The sequence below is a fragment of the Phalaenopsis equestris genome, unplaced genomic scaffold (assembly GCF_001263595.1).
Source record: "Phalaenopsis equestris unplaced genomic scaffold, ASM126359v1 Scaffold000204, whole genome shotgun sequence".
In the NCBI taxonomy this organism is placed as follows: domain Eukaryota; kingdom Viridiplantae; phylum Streptophyta; class Magnoliopsida; order Asparagales; family Orchidaceae; genus Phalaenopsis; species Phalaenopsis equestris.
The window spans coordinates 401949-419836 of record NW_018164646.1 but is presented as its reverse complement, the minus strand read 5'-3'; the positions used below and the strand labels follow the sequence as shown (position 1 = coordinate 419836).

The 17888-nt window shown below is 34.8% G+C and overlaps 1 protein-coding gene across 1 annotated transcript in view; it reads right to left on the bottom strand.

Annotated features, from left to right (window-relative positions):
- Nucleotides 1-1003: 1003 nt before the first annotated feature.
- LOC110023031 (endoribonuclease Dicer homolog 1) overlaps nucleotides 1004-17888 on the bottom strand; it is a 40368-nt gene continuing 23483 nt past the window's right edge. The window contains exons 6-19 of the mRNA XM_020722243.1: nucleotides 17651-17823; nucleotides 17446-17568; nucleotides 16787-16947; nucleotides 16450-16683; nucleotides 16228-16378; nucleotides 15952-16134; nucleotides 6042-6203; nucleotides 5870-5965; nucleotides 5148-5773; nucleotides 4709-4809; nucleotides 4110-4309; nucleotides 3113-4027; nucleotides 2855-3019; nucleotides 1004-1771 (exon numbers count right to left, since the gene is read on the bottom strand). Coding sequence (XP_020577902.1) covers nucleotides 1187-1771; nucleotides 2855-3019; nucleotides 3113-4027; nucleotides 4110-4309; nucleotides 4709-4809; nucleotides 5148-5773; nucleotides 5870-5965; nucleotides 6042-6203; nucleotides 15952-16134; nucleotides 16228-16378; nucleotides 16450-16683; nucleotides 16787-16947; nucleotides 17446-17568; nucleotides 17651-17823 — 3875 coding nt within the window. The 3' untranslated portion in view covers nucleotides 1004-1186. The remainder of the gene's footprint in view (nucleotides 1772-2854; nucleotides 3020-3112; nucleotides 4028-4109; nucleotides 4310-4708; nucleotides 4810-5147; nucleotides 5774-5869; nucleotides 5966-6041; nucleotides 6204-15951; nucleotides 16135-16227; nucleotides 16379-16449; nucleotides 16684-16786; nucleotides 16948-17445; nucleotides 17569-17650; nucleotides 17824-17888) is intronic.

The following is a 17888-nucleotide window of genomic DNA, read 5'->3' as shown; positions in this document are numbered from 1 at the left end:
TATAATAAAGATGGCGTATAGACTAGTCAAATAAATAGATAAGGAAAATAAAATTTTAGTTCAAGTACATTAAGGATGAAAATAAAAAAAAAAAATCCATGGATGAGAAAATTCAACATATGTGAGTGAGATAAGTTGATAAACTTTTCAACGAAAATTTTGAAAATACGATCGACTTTAGTAATCACAATATTATTAATAATAACATTTTTTATTTCTCTCATCGCATTAGTAAAATGGAAGTTGAAGCTTTAAAGAAATTAATTGTGAAAAATCAGTAGAAGATAATGGTATTCCAATAGAAGTGAGTGAATGTTTAGGGAACTTGAAACTTCTTAACTTACTAACATTTTTAATATTATTTTAAAAATTAAAAATATACCTGATGAGCGAAGAATGAGTATTTTGGCCCTCTTTAAAAATAAGAAAGATACACAAGAGTGTGCAAATTAGAGAGGAATCAAGTTAATGTATCATAAAAGAGTGATTGAACATAGGCTAGACATGATACAAAAATTTCGTCAAAACGGGTTGGATTTATGTCTGACAAGGCTTCAATGAAAGTTATACATTTATTGAGAGGTTTGATGGAGAAGTACATAAAACGTAAGGAGAATCTACGTATGATTTTTGTTGATTTAGAAAAAAGTTTTTGATAAAGTTCTAAGATAAGTATTTTGAAGAGTTGGAAAAAAAAAAGTGATAGTATGACTTATAATCATGTCATTAAAGATATGTAGTTGTTACTAATGTTGAAGCGGATGAGGATTGACAAAGAATTTTCCTATTTTAATTGGATTACATCAAGGATCAGCCTTAAGCCCATATCATTTTGTTGTGGTAATGAATGTCCAACTAATATCATAATTTAACACACACTCGTGAGAAATAAATATTATTATAGAATTCAAATTTTGAAATTACAACAAATAGTAGGTAAATATGAAATTATATATTACATGAAATTAAAAAAAGAAAATCGTACAATATGGTTGTACAAGTACAAATCGTTATACATTGCGTACAAATGAAATCCAAATACATCCGGACTCGACATAATATTTTTCTTTCCAATGATAAATAAGTAAATAAATAAATAAATAACCCAATCACATTGTATAAACAAAATAAAAGTCCTGAAGCAAACAAAACCTTCATCATCATCAAGCATAAGAAAACCAGACTACTAGTTTTCAGGATAAACTTTCTTCAGAAGCTCAAGGAGAAGAACCGCTGCAGAGTCCTTGGCCTTCTTAACGCTGGGCATCGGCTCCCCGATGCATTCGTCCGTCCACCCGCGATCGGATGTGTTGACGCGAACCGCGTAGATGAATCGCTTGGCGTGCGCAGGGCCGCCTTCATTCACGCACCGATAGTGCGGCATCGGCCACTGCTTCCTCAAGCATATATCGTTGAGAGCTTGCCTGGTAAACACCTGGCCATTGTTGCCATTCTTCTCTCCATGGTTCCCATCTTTTCTCAACTCATTCTCCTTCTCTTCCTTCGCCTTCTTCTCCTTCTCTTCCTTCTCCTTCAGAAAGGCTAGCACATTTCTTGCTGCAAGCTTCTGGGCCATTTTTTTCTGTGGGTTCTGCGCTGCTCCTATCTGGACGCCATCTATGAAGACTTCTACGGTAGCCAGATTACCCATTCGAGAAGATTTGTACTCCAATCCCTCCGCCTGTTGCTGGCAGCGCTCTTGGAGTTCTCTGACGGGATGCATGGGAAGAGTTTCTGGGGTCACCATTGGTTGAAGCAATGGCTGGAAAACCTTGAGAAGGGAAAGATGAATAATCAGTTGTTGATCATAGAACAACAGAGAGAGACATGAATAGGGCTGTTAAAAATCCGATTTTGAGCAAAGCTGGGGTTGGCTTGAATAGATTTAGTGTGGCTCGAAATCAGCTAGTGGCTCGTTACATTCGATTTGGAGCCGCGCCAGCTCAAAATTGGATCGAGCTCGTATGGCTCGAAATTGAGATGAGCTAGCTTAAATTGAGCTATTTGGATCCGTTTCAACTCGGAATTGGCTTGATTCAGCTCAAAATTAAATCTAACTGGCTCAAATTGAGTTAATTGGACTCGAATAGGCTCATGACTTATTGTACTCAATTTTACTTAGCATTATATATATATATATATATATATATATATATAAAGAGTGTTGCTAATTTGTATGTGATTTTTTTATAAATAAAAAATATTAGCCAATCTCAAGTCAATCTCGAGTCAGTCCGATTTGTTTCATGTATAACTTGCAATCGGCTCGCAAAAAATTCGATCCAAAGTTTTGGCTCACAGATCAGCTCAGTTATTTCCGAGCCAAAATTCGAATCAATTAACAATCTTTGAGCTAAATTTACAGCCCAAGATATGAAAGATAGGTTGATCTATATCATTTGGTAGGTTTGCCATGATCTACTGCTGTAATTTTTATAGTTCTTTACTATTTCAGGGTCAAACAATATTAAATCTATACTCTACACTTACAAGGCACAATACTTAATTAGAATAAACAAGCTAACATAATTAATAAAAAGAATAATAATATCAATTACTAATCATTACAACAAGATAACCACTAGAAACAATACACCAATACTTCTAACAATTATTTCAAATAATACAATTTGTTAACAAATAAATAATCAAAAGTTAATGCAATACAAGAAAAAAATAGTAGAAAAAACAAAATGCTAACGTAAACAATACAAGATAATACCAAATGATTCAAAATAATACGAACAAAAACTAGATTAAAGTGAGATATTCAAAATCAATATTAATCTAAACAAAATTCACCATCCGTTCCCGATAATAATGCCAAAAACTTAACGAGTTTAAGAGCTCTTACCTTCCAAACAACTGAGGTATCAAGATCATTGTCTAAGAAAGTCGCCCCAGCTATAGATTCTACAATATCACCAAGAACTTTAGGGGCTTTACAATCTCCCAAGCCAAAGGAGTTGAAACCAGGTTTAGATAGCTCTTCCTGAACATCCTTGACAAAGTCCCGAATCTGTAATGAGCATAGAGTATGATTTATCATAAGAAATGATGGTTAGATCATAAAAGAGACCCCATTTAATTAGAAAATGATGGACGTGCAGACCTGAGCCTCTAGAGCACTTGAACCATGTCGAAGGTGGAGGTGGAGTTTATGCTTAACAGCAACACGAGCAAAGTTCTCATTATTAACAGCGGCAGCACGAAGGTCAGTGAGGCGTCCGGGAGGCAAATCGGTGTAGGTGAAGAAAAGATATCGTGTGATGAGGTGATCTAAAACGGCGTCACCAACAAATTCTAGCCTTTGATAACAGGAAACACCAGCTGATGGCCTGGAGGCATGAGTAATGGCTTCAACCAAGAGACCCTTGTTCTTAAACTTCACATTCAATGTAGCTTCAAGTGCATCAAAGTTAACAACCCTCAATATACTTTCTGGAATTGAATTTGGTTTTACAAACTCCAGTTCCTGAAGGTTAAATTCCACTTGAATCCCAATCCAGCGCATCAGGTGGTTAACAGCATTCTTTCCGCCTTCAACATAGTAAACCCCTATCAAGGCTTCCACAACATCAGCAAGAGTTTTGCTAGAAAGAACTCTGTAGCAACTTGAATCACCCTCAATCTCCCCATCTTCCCGGTCATTTTCTGAAGAATCATCATATAAATCAATTTTAGGCTCATAATCACTAGCATGAGATTCTTCTCCAAACATGGATGAGTTTGATTCTTTTGATTCTTCATCAAACACGGGAAGGACACCAGGGGCAGCCCAACGGGATGGAGAGAACCGATCAGCCTGGATATATGATTGGAGTCCTTTGTTTAAGGCATAGTGATAAAGCACCATGTTGCTCACCATTTGCTGCCTCATCCTGGTAAGCTGACCCTCATGTTTCTGAGGATACTTGAGAAAAAGAAATCTGCTAACTACCCATTTCAAATAAGCATCACCAAGCAACTCCGCCCGTTCATAGCAGACTGTCTCCTGACATGAAGCAGCTGTCAAAGCCTCCAAGATCTGCAGAAGTAGTACGTAAAGCTGTTCAGACATAAATGGAGGATAATATTGTGATATAAAGAATGAGAAAAGAATACAAGACCTTGGCAGATGGAACAGGATAATTGATATTTTCCTTGAGCTGAATAGCAAGAAGCATGCTCTCCACTCTTTTCATTATTGAGGGTAATCTTTGGGCGGCTCGTACAAGGCTTCCAGGTAGCGGGTGGATAAGGCAAAGTTCAGGAGGGATAAAAACGTAGTATGTTTTGTCTACATTCTCTTCAGATTCTCCCTCTGGTGCTACAGCATGAAAAGATTAAACCCAAAACTGTTCAGATCAACTGAAGTTAGAAAAGAGACTTCTATTTGGGAAGTTTGCATCTGTAGTACACAATTCTTAAGTATTACATATCTCACACCTAAACTTCCATATTTACATATATAGCACTTCGGTGACTTAATTCTATACATGAAAATGTGTATTTTGACTTTTAAAAAGTAGTAATAATGTTATTTTTGTTGTGATATTAAAGATTTGAGTATTATATTTGAAAATATGAATGTTTAGGTGTGAGATATGTATACATAAGAAGTGTGCAACGTAAGTAAATGCCCCCTTTTTCCCTCAATTTATGGGAGGTTAGGGGTGGGATGTTGGATGTGTTGTAATGCAGTCATTTCAATCCAGATGTCACATACCTTCAGTATGTTCAAATCTCGGGGAGAGGAGATTCTTGCAATAAGACACGCCACGTGCTCGTATCAGAGGTTGCTTTTTGTACATCAAATCCACCCCATACCTGAAATGACAGACAAAATTTAGGGAATGGGCAATATAGATAAACTTGCAGAAAACACAAAAGACTCCAAATTCATCAAACCAGGAAGAAAGCCAAAGTTTTACAGCAATATTTATCAAAAAAAAAAAAAAAAAACTCGCAATGAAATTAAACCTATTAACTATGACATCAGTTTATCTATGTTTGTTAGAGAAGGGAATATTTCAATCTCCTATGAGCGAATATTAGCAGTCCATTGGTAGCTATGAATTAAAAAGAGTAGAATGAAGATGACACCATATAACAGAAGTTCTGCTACATGGGGAAGAAAGGAAGATGATTTCTAGTAGAAATCTTACTTCTGCTTGTAATAATCAGCATATGAACTATACTCCAAAGGCCCTAAATAGCCTTCCTTCCGAGGAAATGAATTCTCAGCATTCATATCAGGATTTACAGAATCCACAAAGAACCTTTTCCCGGAGTGTGCAGCAGTAATAATCTTCCCCATAAGATCCTTAACATCAATACAACAATCCGCCATGTATAATTTCCCAAACTGATATCTTTCATCAAAAGACTCTACAGACAGCCTACAGGGAATCAACCCCGCTGCCTTCACAATATCAAATTGTGCCACAGCACCCCTGATACCATATGTAGGGTGCATTTTTTGTCCAAAAGCCATTCCATTGCGTAGTTTTCCATATCCATACTCCCTGCGGTCTCCCCCAAGGGACCGCTCGTTTGTACCAAGGTAAACGTCTGGGCGCGCCCTCTGGAGCGGATTACACCAAGCAAGCGAAGAGACGATACCTTCAGCCAGACCCCAATCGATTTCTTTTACTGCATCAAAATGTTTGGAGGCAATCACCGGGACAAAAAGATAAGCTTTAGCTGTATCCCAAGGTGTGGTTGAGGGATCAACATCCACATCAAGCACAATGCTCATGAGTCTAACATGGAAACTCTTCAATATATCCAACTGCAAAATCATAATAGGTTATTGCAAGCCAGATTCTGCATCTTCTAGCTAAAACTTAATATGGTTTATCATACAGAAGAGAAAAAAGAAATCAACCTGAGCTCCTGTAATCTTAAGAGGTGCTCTATAAACCAGAGATACTTTTGTTACAATAGTTCGAGCAACAAACAGATCCATTGACATCGATAAGACCTGAAAAAAAAAATTTCTACAGAATTTGAACATTATCCTTGGAGTGAGAACAATCTGTTATCCAAACTAAGCATACCTCTGCATCCAGCTCATTGCCAAAAAGTATTGCAAAATCAGAAACCTGCGAGAGGAATGGGTCCTTAGAGATTCCTACATTGGTAGATTTTACAGCATACATGTACAGCTGAAGTTCAGCTAAATTCTGACAGCCTTCTTTTCCATTTAAAATCCATTCCCCCTGTTAAGTGAAAAGAATATCTTCAATGATATTATAATTAAAGAGAAAGGAAGCACTGCTGCATGTTAATCCACATGAAGGTACGTGCAAATTTAGCATAATTTAAAGTTTTAGATATCTATTTTGAAGGCTCCTTTTATTTTCAAGCTCAAGTGTATGGCCGGATTATTTTGAGACGTGGAGTGAACCCTTTTGGATTTAAATTTTCCATAACTGTAAGAACATGTATATTCTATCTATTTACTTCATACTTTGATATACTAGTGTGGTGCTTTCTGAATCAAAAGCTGTAAAAACCTCATGAATCTACAATTGTGTGGACCACATACTATAAGATTTTTACTCACAATTTTGAAAACGTTAGCAGATTTTACTACCAAGGAAAATAACTTCCAAAGCATGAGCAGGATGAACATTGACCCATCTAAATTTCTAACTTTTATGTTGCACATACACTTATTTCTCTAAAATTGGAATCAACAACGAGTTGATGTAGCAGGCAGTAGTATATTGTTGGATTACAGATCTACAGATTTATCAGGACATTGAAATCACTGATTTTGTATTTTTAAGCTCCATGTAGTTTTATGATGTTCGCAAACTGACTAGTCCTTCTGAAAAGATGCTTTCAAACTGTTCCAGCCCATAGATGCCTTGGGAATGAAACAACCAAACTAGAAATTTGGGAAGAAATAGTAGAACTGTAATAACCAGAAAACTTAAATGAAATTGAACCGATATTATCCGGCTCACTTAAAGCAAAGAAGTTGAAGATTTGCGATGGAGGAAACGAAGGAGTATGGACGTGATCATGAGAACCTGTGCAGACTAAGAATTGTAATCGAGAGAGGAAGATGAAGAACAAGGCTCGAGTGGTATTTAGCGAGCGAGATGTAGAGACCTGTGTGGTATCATGCACAAAGAAGAAAGCATAAGGGGAAAATGGAAGCGGGCAGGTGAAGTGTCTAAGGCAATTTAGGATCAAGTATCGAGTTTGACATGCGGATGAGAAGATGTGGCATACCGCATGTAGTATTGAGTAGGACTATGAAATCAACTTGAATATCGTTAATCACTCGATAATCAAAATGGGTTTTGGCTCGAATCGAAGAATTTGAGCCGAGCTATAAGCCACACCTAATAATTAGTTTAGATTTGATTCGATTTCAATTCACTACTATATCAGATCGAATAGCCCGCAATCTTGATAGAACGTAACGTCATATCGATTAGGGGCAAAGTCGTGGAGCAAATGACTTCGGTGTGATGGGGATCAGATAATCGAGATTACAACGTGTGGTTCTCTCTATCCCTAAACTTACCTTCTGTTACACTCCTCGACCCTAGTACCCACTCATTCCCAATTCAAAAACATCTTTTAACCCTAGATTTCTCCCCTTCGTCGTCGTATCGTCGCTCTTCCCTCCATCCCTCCATCCCTCCGTCTCTCCCTCCCTCCGCAGCGGCGGCACTAACAATATTCTTATTTTCTCTATGTTATCGATTGGTAGTATATATCGTCCGCGTCTTGTGAACTATTTTGCTATCTCCTCTCTATACCTCTGATTCCCTTTTACGAGCCTAGCTTTGTCTCTCTGAAACTTATGATTTTTGGCCTTTCGGGTGGTGCTCTTAGTAAGTTTATTACTACTACCTTATTTTAATTTAGGGTTCCTTATGTGTATTTTCGGCCCTTCATTAGGTATTTTATATTTGTGTGATTATATGGTTTGGAGAATATGAGAAGTGTTTTGTTAGTGTTTGTGTGGTTTGGAGATTATGAGAGAGGGAGATGATGAAGCTGATGAAAGAGGGTTGTCCTTTTCTCAAGGGAAGTCCTTCCCACAAGTTCCTCTGGGAATACTATCAATGATTTGGGCAAGTCGAGAGGTAATCTTCTTGAGAATCCAACTCCTCAAATCAAAATCTCACCGAGAAGTTGCTAATTACTTATTTGTGTCTACTAATGTTGGTGGATCGAGTGCCTACATCTTCATAGTTTCAACATGAATGCAAGTAAGATGATTTGTAAAATATTTGCACAAAAATAAGTAAACATTAAAGGTGTATCATATCACTATTATTCTCCATTTTTTGCTTGTAATGCTTTTCACTTATAACGAAACCAGGGGATCACATTCTCACACAAAGAATGTTGGCAAGCTAAACTTGATTGTGGCGTTGGAGCCTGCTAAAGAGAAGGACGACCTGGCTGAAGAAGAGGATGGTCAGTATTTTTCTCGCAGGGTTTCTTTCACAGCTGAAGACAAGCTGGACAAAAGTTGTGGGAGAGAACCAAGAGGATTGTGTGTTTGTGGTGTCTGCTTTACGACAACAAGATGAGGAAAATTCATCATAGGATTTCTAAGAGTTGCTCCGACAATTGATTCAATTGATTTTGTGCAATAGATGGTCAAGTTGAAACATGCAGTTGCAGAATTGAAAGGCTCCCTATGTAATTTAAGGAATCACTTAGCTGATCTAAAGGATAGGTGTATGCTGCTTCAGATCAAGCTGAATCTAGTCACTTGGCTTAATTCGAAGTTGTTGGAGATTTGTATTGAAGCGACTTATTCAGTATAGTTGGCTTCAAGCAGAAATCCTTTCAAACCCCTGTGTGAAAGTCCATTTTTCTTCTTAGTGATTTGTTCATTGTGCTTATTTGTGATCTTGTAAGTGCGCTCAAATCGAATAAGTTGTAATGAAGGATATCTCTCGAACAAATAAAAAATTTTGGGCCTAGCGCCTTGATTTGAATGATAGTGTGATGGTTTTATAACAACAACAACAACTAGCCTTTATCCCACTAAGTGGGGTAGTGTGATGGTTTTATAACAACAACAACAACTAGCATTTATCCCACTAAGTGGGGTCGGCTACATAAATCATTTTTCTCCATTGCGTCTACTGAGTGACATATTTTCATTTTGGTGCCCTCACGCAGGATCAAACTACGGAACTTCGATGACGCGATGACTTTATTAAATGTAATTTTTGAGTTTCGCATCCTGATTTTTCATGATTTACCCTTGTTATAATTATAGTCTCTCACTCTATAAAAAGATTTTCACAATAGTTTACTCAATTGGTCATCATTTATAAACTTTTTCTTGCATCCTTCAGTTTTATGATGCATTCGCTTTGGTTTTGCAGTGTTCATAGAAGCTACAAATCTATGGAAGTCAAAAATAACTGCAGAAAATGTAGCATCCGCTTAACATGACTATGTCTTCGACTCATCCATCCACCCATCGTCGGTGACCAAAGAGAAGTTGAATCTCTATGGTAAGCAGCTTTTGTTCTATCGAGATCATTTCAAGCTGGGGCTACAATTTCCAATCTATCAGAAGTTGGTCAATATCTTAAATTTTTAACGTAAAATCTGGCCCAAATCATATTTAGATTGATTCTATGTATGAAGAGGATAAAAGTGTTGTGTTCGATCAATCTCCTCATGGGTCCCTTCACCATCAAGACCTGAAGCTACACAGCCTTAAGAATAAGGTGAAAGATAGGAAAAGGAAATTCTACTTTGACTCTTCTAAGAAAAGATGGCCAATAAGAACTAGGCCAAACGTGTATTTCTTGGTGAAGAGTGAAGTCTTGCCATCTACAATAAAACTCGCTCAATATGAGAGGACTAAAGACATGAATCTTGATGTGATGAAGTTCTTAGATGTTGCTTCCGTGGGGAAGATAATAGCTGGTGAGTGTTGGGTTTGTTTATTTTGGTTCTCTTCATGTTACATGGAGAAGATATTAGCCCACTAGTTTTGTGCGGTCCAAGTGATGAATGGATGTTTGGACCACAGTTGAGTAACGAGTTCTTGAACTAGTTGAGATAGAATTTTGAGTTATTTGTTATTCTTTTATGTTGTTCTGCAATTAAAGATTGTGTTTTAACCCTTATATATAGTAGCATTCGAAACGACTCAACAACCTCGATAGCTCAGGTACACCACGATATTTATATTCTGCTTCTTGCACCAATGTCGCAATCCAAAAGAATGGGACTTATTGTACTATTATTGTGTGTGGAATATGTAAATAGAGATTTATCCATTTATTGTAATAATTAGTGTGAAACTTAAAAGGGTTATGCAAATAACCTAATCCGGGGAATAATAAATGTATTTTTGTACTTTTGTTAATGCAGTTTGACAAAGTCCCTCGGAAAGTGAGATAGAAGATCAAGATGAAAGAGAACTAAATGTTTAATGCAAGTTTATTCTATCTTGTGTTCTACATTTACTACTTTCCTAAAAATATTTGTACATTTAAAGAACTTCATAATTATCACATGCTTAAGTGAGCGTGTGTTTTTACCCTCTATAAAGGCAAACATAGTTGAGCAACCTAGTAAACATTTTACAAGATATAATATTATAGCTTGTAAAACATAAAAAATGTAAGTTTGTCCGTTGTAATTTGGAAATAAAAATATTGCACCATTTGGCTATATACCTCCAAGTTACAAACATTAGATTAATTCAACTGATTTAAATACATGCATGTTGCATAGCATAGAATCGCGTCAACACATACACCTAGAATCACTTTGAATTTTCGAAATGCATTATTGACCTTTGTGTAATGTCATTTTCCCTCCATATTGCCCAGCTCATCTTGCATTGCATTGAAACTTAACATCCATTTAGATGGAGTTAGACAAAGTCCCATATCTAGATATATAAGTCCTATCAGTCGTCTCTGCGGTACTCATTCCATGCCATTGGATAGCTGGGATGGCATAAACCTAGAACTAAATCCGGTCAAACATGACAGAACACTTTCTCACCCGGTTAAACCTCATAGACATGAATAAACTTTAAAAAAAAATACAATGCCTCCCTCAAAGTTCATATTTTGTGCTTCAAATGAGTGCATACATTTATATTTTCATCAGAAGATTTACATTGATGTCAAGAGAGTGATTGTCTTATAATTTTCCTTGGATTGTGATTTACGCAGCATATATTTTCATTGCATGATATTTTTGAACTTGCAAGTAGAACTATAAATGAACAAATACACTCGAGCTCAATTCAATTAATACTGGTTTAGGTTTGTTCAAATTAGCGAATAAATAAGTTTGAACAATTTTTGAAACTCAAAAGTTAAAGGAATCAAATATGAACACAGCCCAGCTTGTTCATTTATATTTACAAATAAACTTGTTTGTCGTTAAACAAGTATATTAAGCTCAATGATAACTCACATAACATATGATATATTATTTAAACAAATTTTGATTAACTATAACATATTTAATTTAAAAATAATATATTCTAATTTAATATTATTTTTTATTTTAGGTTTAAGTATTATTTATATAGTAATATGTTATAATTCAATGTTTACATATACATTAATTTAACGTAATTTCTCATTATTTCTTTATTTCAAAGAATTAGTTTATTAGCAGTTATTTGTATTGTTTAATTACAAGAAAATTTGTGTGCAATTCATATACCGTCTTATTAAGTCCATGTAAAGTGGTTAGAAACTAATTCAAAATTTGCTCAATTGCTTATTATTTTTAAATTTGTAAATAATTTATTAATAACTTTATATGAAAATCTATGTGCTTGTTCTAATTTTTAGTTTTTTTAGTAATTTATTGAAACACTCTTTTCAATTAGTATAAACAATCCAAGTCCAAAGCTAAGTAGAATGATTTAAAAAATTAAGCAAGTCAAATATAAACATACATAAAAACAAAAGCCTAAGCTTAAGCCCAAGCAAGACAGAAAGATATAATACAGCCAAGCCGAATTCAATCCACAACATACTCGGCTTTAATACAATCCCACATGCAAGTCAAAACATCCAAGAAAAAGAAGGCAATACTTGTAATCCTAAAAACTCCTACTTAATTGAGAACAATGTTGCACGGGAACTCCTAAAAGAGGAGTCGTGCAGTGTCGGACACGGATACAACTACAACATGGCTGGGACACGTATCGAACATGGCACATAAGTGTCCAAAGTAAATAATATTAAGAAATGAAGAGACACGCATGTCGAACATAGATGTCCTAATTTCCGACATACGTGTCCTAAATTAATCAATAAAAAAACTCTGAAAGATATTTTTAACATTAAAATTAAAAAAATATAAAATTTAGGAATAATTTGCATACATACTACTAAATTCTTATGTATTTACGTATCTAACCCCGATTTTTCATTTTTTTTATATATACCACCTTTATATGCATAAAAACTAATAAGAAATATTTCATTTGGCTTGATTTATATATTTAGATGTGATATGAAATATTTGGGTGGCATAAAAATAAAAATCAAATTATAGGTGTAAGATATGTAAATACAGACAATAAGTCGTCTTAGATGGTTTGGTCACATTAAACGTCGACCATGTGATGATCTGATTAGGAGAGTAGATGTTTTAGATTGGACTTGTGTTAAGAAAGGCAGAGGTAAACCTAAGAAGACTTGGGCTTATTGTATAAAAAATGATCTTAATTTACTAGAACTAAATGAAAATATGACACTAAATAGGACGCAATGGAGAAAAAGGATTCATGTGGCCAACCCCACGTAGTGGGATTAAGGCTTTGTTGTTGTTGTTGTTGTTGTTGTATAGGTGCAAGATATGTAAATACATAAGAATTCAACGAAATGTCTGTAAATACCCCAAAATTTATAGTAAATACCACTCATTCTCACATGAATATTGGATACATTGTTAATTTTGTTGCTTATTTCTTATTTGATTATATGTTTTATCTAACTTGTAGGATGTTGTAGGAGATAGATTTGAGACCCTCAGCAATATAGGAAATTTGGAGATTGCAACCCTTTCTCGTGATGAGCTAGAATTGGAATCTATGATATTTAATGATGAAGATAATAGTGGAAGTGAACTGTGAATTAAAAGTACATGCCAAACAAAATGATCATCCTTTTATTACTTATAATGAATTAACGAAGTTAAATTTTGATATAATATAAGATAACTTATATTATTATGCTTGCATTTTGTATGTCCTAAACTAAAGATATATGTTTAAGAGCATCTTAACTTTTGAAAGTTAATGAATTAACTCCTCTTTTATTTATTTAATATATAAATATGTTTTTAATAATTTTTATTATAATGGTGTGTCCTGCGTTTGTATTGTATCTTGTCCGTTCAGCATATATTGAGAATGATTTCTTTTTGGATTCACTACTCGAGATGCAAATCAAGAGCTCTGAATTGAAGGTCTATTTAGTGAGAAATTTAATTTGAATATCAAAAAGGCCCAAAATGCACAAAAAATGCCATTATAAGGACCATCTCATCTTGAACAAATCCATTGACATCAAGATCATGTAAGTTAGAGAAAATTTAAGACTAAATGGGTTGAAATTGAGCAATAATGGCTAGATAAGTTTGCCAAGATTAATCTATGCCTTCATAATGTTGGAAAAGCAACCATAATTGTACCTTCCATTGCCAAAGAAGGCCATCCAAGTCCTTATGAAGAACAGAGCATAGGCATTTTCCAATCACACTAGCAGACACTCATTAATTTACTCAAAGCTTATGCAGTCTCCACAAAATTTCATGACTAGTCATTTTTAGCAATCGGCTCATTTTCAAAAAGGCATACATTTATTTTTTTAAAAAAAAATAAGCATAGCCTAAACATTTTCTAGATGCCCCAAATATGAGTGATGAATCTTTGTAAAATTATTCTCGTCAATCCAACCATCAAAACTTCTATTCATCACATGTTATTGGGCTTGTAGCATTGAGATTTTTAAGGTGATATATTCTAATTAATCATTCATGATTAAAGATATTATACCTAGTGGCCTCCATAGGACCGTCGTTGCCAACCACAAAAATTGACCCTAGTCAAATTTACTCAATCGAGCTTGCTTAAGTAAGATTGGGATTGAACACAATTTTATTGTAGGTGGGTATGATCTGCACATTTGTTGTGGCTAATTCTAGAAAGTATTCTAACATATTCTAAAAAAAATCTTAACACCCTTTCTAGTAACTGTGAATAAACTTCTATTTAGTCCATTTAGGGGATCCAATAGCATTTCAGTAGGCTCTAGAGTTTGGAGAGTCTGCCGAGATATCAAGAGAATTCATAAGCTCTAAAGGTAATCTACATTCAGGCATTCAAAATGATTCGAGGCTCTAAAGGTCATTGAGATTCATGGAAGACTGAAGTTTGAAAGGTTACACAAAATTTTGGTGAGTTTCTACAAGCCACTGTCGGTGCATCAAAGTCTTGCGATACATTTTCCAAATTACAACATATGAGAAGCCATGTCAGTACTAAAGTCATAGCTACCGCCACATTAGAGCTACATCAAAGTCTTATTTCCTTTCCTTTTAATATATCTCCAACACACCCAAGAGAGCTTGAATCAAATTCAAGGACCATTTAAGTGCAAACAAGCCAAAAAATTCTATAAATAAAGATATTGATCTACAATGCCATATTACCTTAAAGACAAGGTTGAGGTCATACACCAGATACTAAATTTATGATTTCATGACTTTAAGTCTTACTCTTGAATTTTGTATTGAAGGAGGATTGACCAAATATTTTCCTATTTCTATTGGATTACATATCGGCTTTAAGCCTATATCTTTTTGCTTTAGTTATGGATGGTCTTAATGGACATCTACAGGAGGATGTACATTGGTGTATGTTTTTTGTTGATGATATCCTTCTCGTGGATAAAACGAGAGAAAAAGCCCAGAAAAAACTTGAATTATGAAGGTCTACATTAGAGTCTAAAGACCTTTATTTAAGTAGAACTAAAACTGAATACATGGAATGCAATTTTAGTAGTAGTAGCTCTAGTGACAGAAGATCAGCCTCCATCCATTATGCATATGCAATAGGGAAACCTGATTACATGAGAAGTAGGAAACAATGTATCCTCAAAAAGCAATAATAAAATAGAATATAGTATGGATATTTGATATTGCGAGGTACCATAGTTGAAAAGATTGTTAAAAGAGTTAAATAATTAACCAAAAAAAAAAATCTCTACAACCATATTGATGCATTCAGACTATCAGAAGAATTGTAAAAATTTTGTCCACCATGATAGTCTTAAGTTAAATTGTGATAGACAAATATTTCATCTTAAAAAAACAAAAAGAAAAGATCAATCCAACAAAGTTATGTTCTAATAAATTTTGAATAAAAGTTACCCAAACTACGGCTTCACACTAAATGAACTTTGATTGTCTGATCAGAAAGAGCATGATAAACACATAAAAAAGAAAAGATCAATCCAACAAAGTTATGCTCTAATAAATTTTGAATAAAAGATACCCAAACTACGGCTTCACACTAAATGAATTTTGATTGTCTGATCAGAAAGAGCATGATAAACACATCAAACATTTTTTGAGAAATAAATTTAAATCCCACTTTGTCTACAGCAATCCAACAATCCGAGAATAACGGTTTTTTATCTATAGCCATCCAACAATTTATGAATGGCAACCAAACAATCCAAGGACAACAGCATTCTAATTCTACCGTGTATTTTATTCTAGATTAAAAAATTAAAGATTATTTTATAGTTTTTTTATTTCCTAAATTTTTGGTTTTCCATCTATTTATATTCAACTTATTTATCTTCTTTTCATACGAAATTAAAAAATAAAACTCAAACCCTCATGTTGCAACTCTCCTATTTCTCATTTTAATTTTCAAAATGATATGTCAAACCACCAGAGATACTTCGAATAACTCACCTGGAGAATTTCTGCCACACCTTCAGGATAAAATTCTCTATGCCGTGAAGTACCAGGAAGAGAATCTCCCACACCATTTTGTTCAATTTTCTCGCCTTCCTCACCAGCTCCCTTGTCTGGCAAAAGCGCATCAGTGAATGCTCCCAATTCATGTAGTTTCTTACAAGCAGCCAAACAAACAGCCTGTGTAGAAGATATTCATTTTTTCATAAAACTGATCTAAAGGTTCTCTCCAATGCCAAAAATCCAAAACTCTAAAAGGCATGAAAACCATACTTGCTGTGCAAGCCGCATTGAATTGCATGGAGGACCATCCAATTTCTCAAATGCAGCATTGCAGGGAAGCTGAAGCTTGCAAGAATATTCAATCAAACCACCGGCTCTCTCATGCCTTTCCATAATGAACTCAGGACGAAGTAAGGAGTACCTACACCACATAGATGAGAAAATAAATCCATCTTATTATGTAAATCCAGAAGTAAAACAAAGAGTTCATACCTATCACTGGGTAACTGAGAGCAGTAAAAGTGGATCAGCCCAACAGCAGAATTTAAGCTGACAACAGCACCAGTTGATTCAACCAAATAAATAGAAACAGGCGCTGCTTCCACAGAAGTGAGTCTTGGGTTACCCTTAAGATGACTAATATCCGTCCTTTCTAAAGCTTCTTTTCTCAGTGTTTCCTCACTGTTTCGGGCATTCTTTAAGAAGGCCTCATGTTGTAAATTTCCCCTAACAAAAGCAACTTTTTATGTCAGAAAACAATCTTCCACAACAATCAGATGTTTATGCACATTACGAAGTAGATGAAGAGATGAAAGTATAGCCATAGTACCTTTCAAGCATCAATATGTAGTCGGATCCAGGTTTCCGAGCACGGCCTCTAGATTGGATATACGCCAAAACAGTTTTGGCGAGATCAAATCTTATGACCACATTACATTGACGAATGTCAAGCCCTTCTTCAGCAACACTCGTCGCCACCAACAAAGTAACCTGAAAATTAGCACACAATATTATAAACCTTCTTTACATGAAATAATGATACTAATAATGGGGAAATTACATATATACCTCACAATTTCATTGTTTTACATATTTAACACCTAAAGTTTTATATTTGCATTTATAACATTTTTGTGACATGAAGCTATGCATTAAAATGTGTGCTTCACTTTTAAAAAGTTAGCAGTTGTGACATTTTTTTTTATGTGATATTAAAGATTAGAATTTTATCTTATGAAAGTTTAAGTGTTAGATATGTAAATACATAAGAATTGTGTAGCATGTAAACGCCTCTTATTAATAATGTTTTGTTATAAACTTACAGCATTATCATAAGAAAAAAAATATATCATCACATTGTAAAGAGAATGAATCACAAAATTTAAGCATTTATAAGATGGAATACAATAAAAAATAAACATTTAATTAGAAAAATTGCACGTGACTGCACACCCCTATGTTCCAAATATAAAGCATCATTATACATACTCGACCATCACGGAACCTGGCAATTGTGTCCTGCATTTGGCATGTCCGCATTTCCTGATTATTGTTGTGCCCTATCAAGCTGGCACATCTGATGAAACTTAGAGATGGAAGCTCTAATAACACCTGCATTGTACATAAAAAAAAGATAAATTTACTGACAAAGTTACAAAAGTAACTTCTGAAATTACAAAGCTGCATTATTTACTTTTGGAAGAACAAGTGCACAAACAACACGCTCCACAAATATAATAGCACGAAAATCTTCTGTGTGCTGATACTTGAGAAGTATTTTAATTAATGCCTGAACCTTCGGTGTAACTTTGCCATCTGCCACAGCAGCTCCAATTATTTCATCAACATGTTCACCACCAGAGACAACTGGAAGAATAAAGTACAGGGAAAAGCAGGGTCAAGAATTTTAACTTTGAAATTTTAAGCACTTC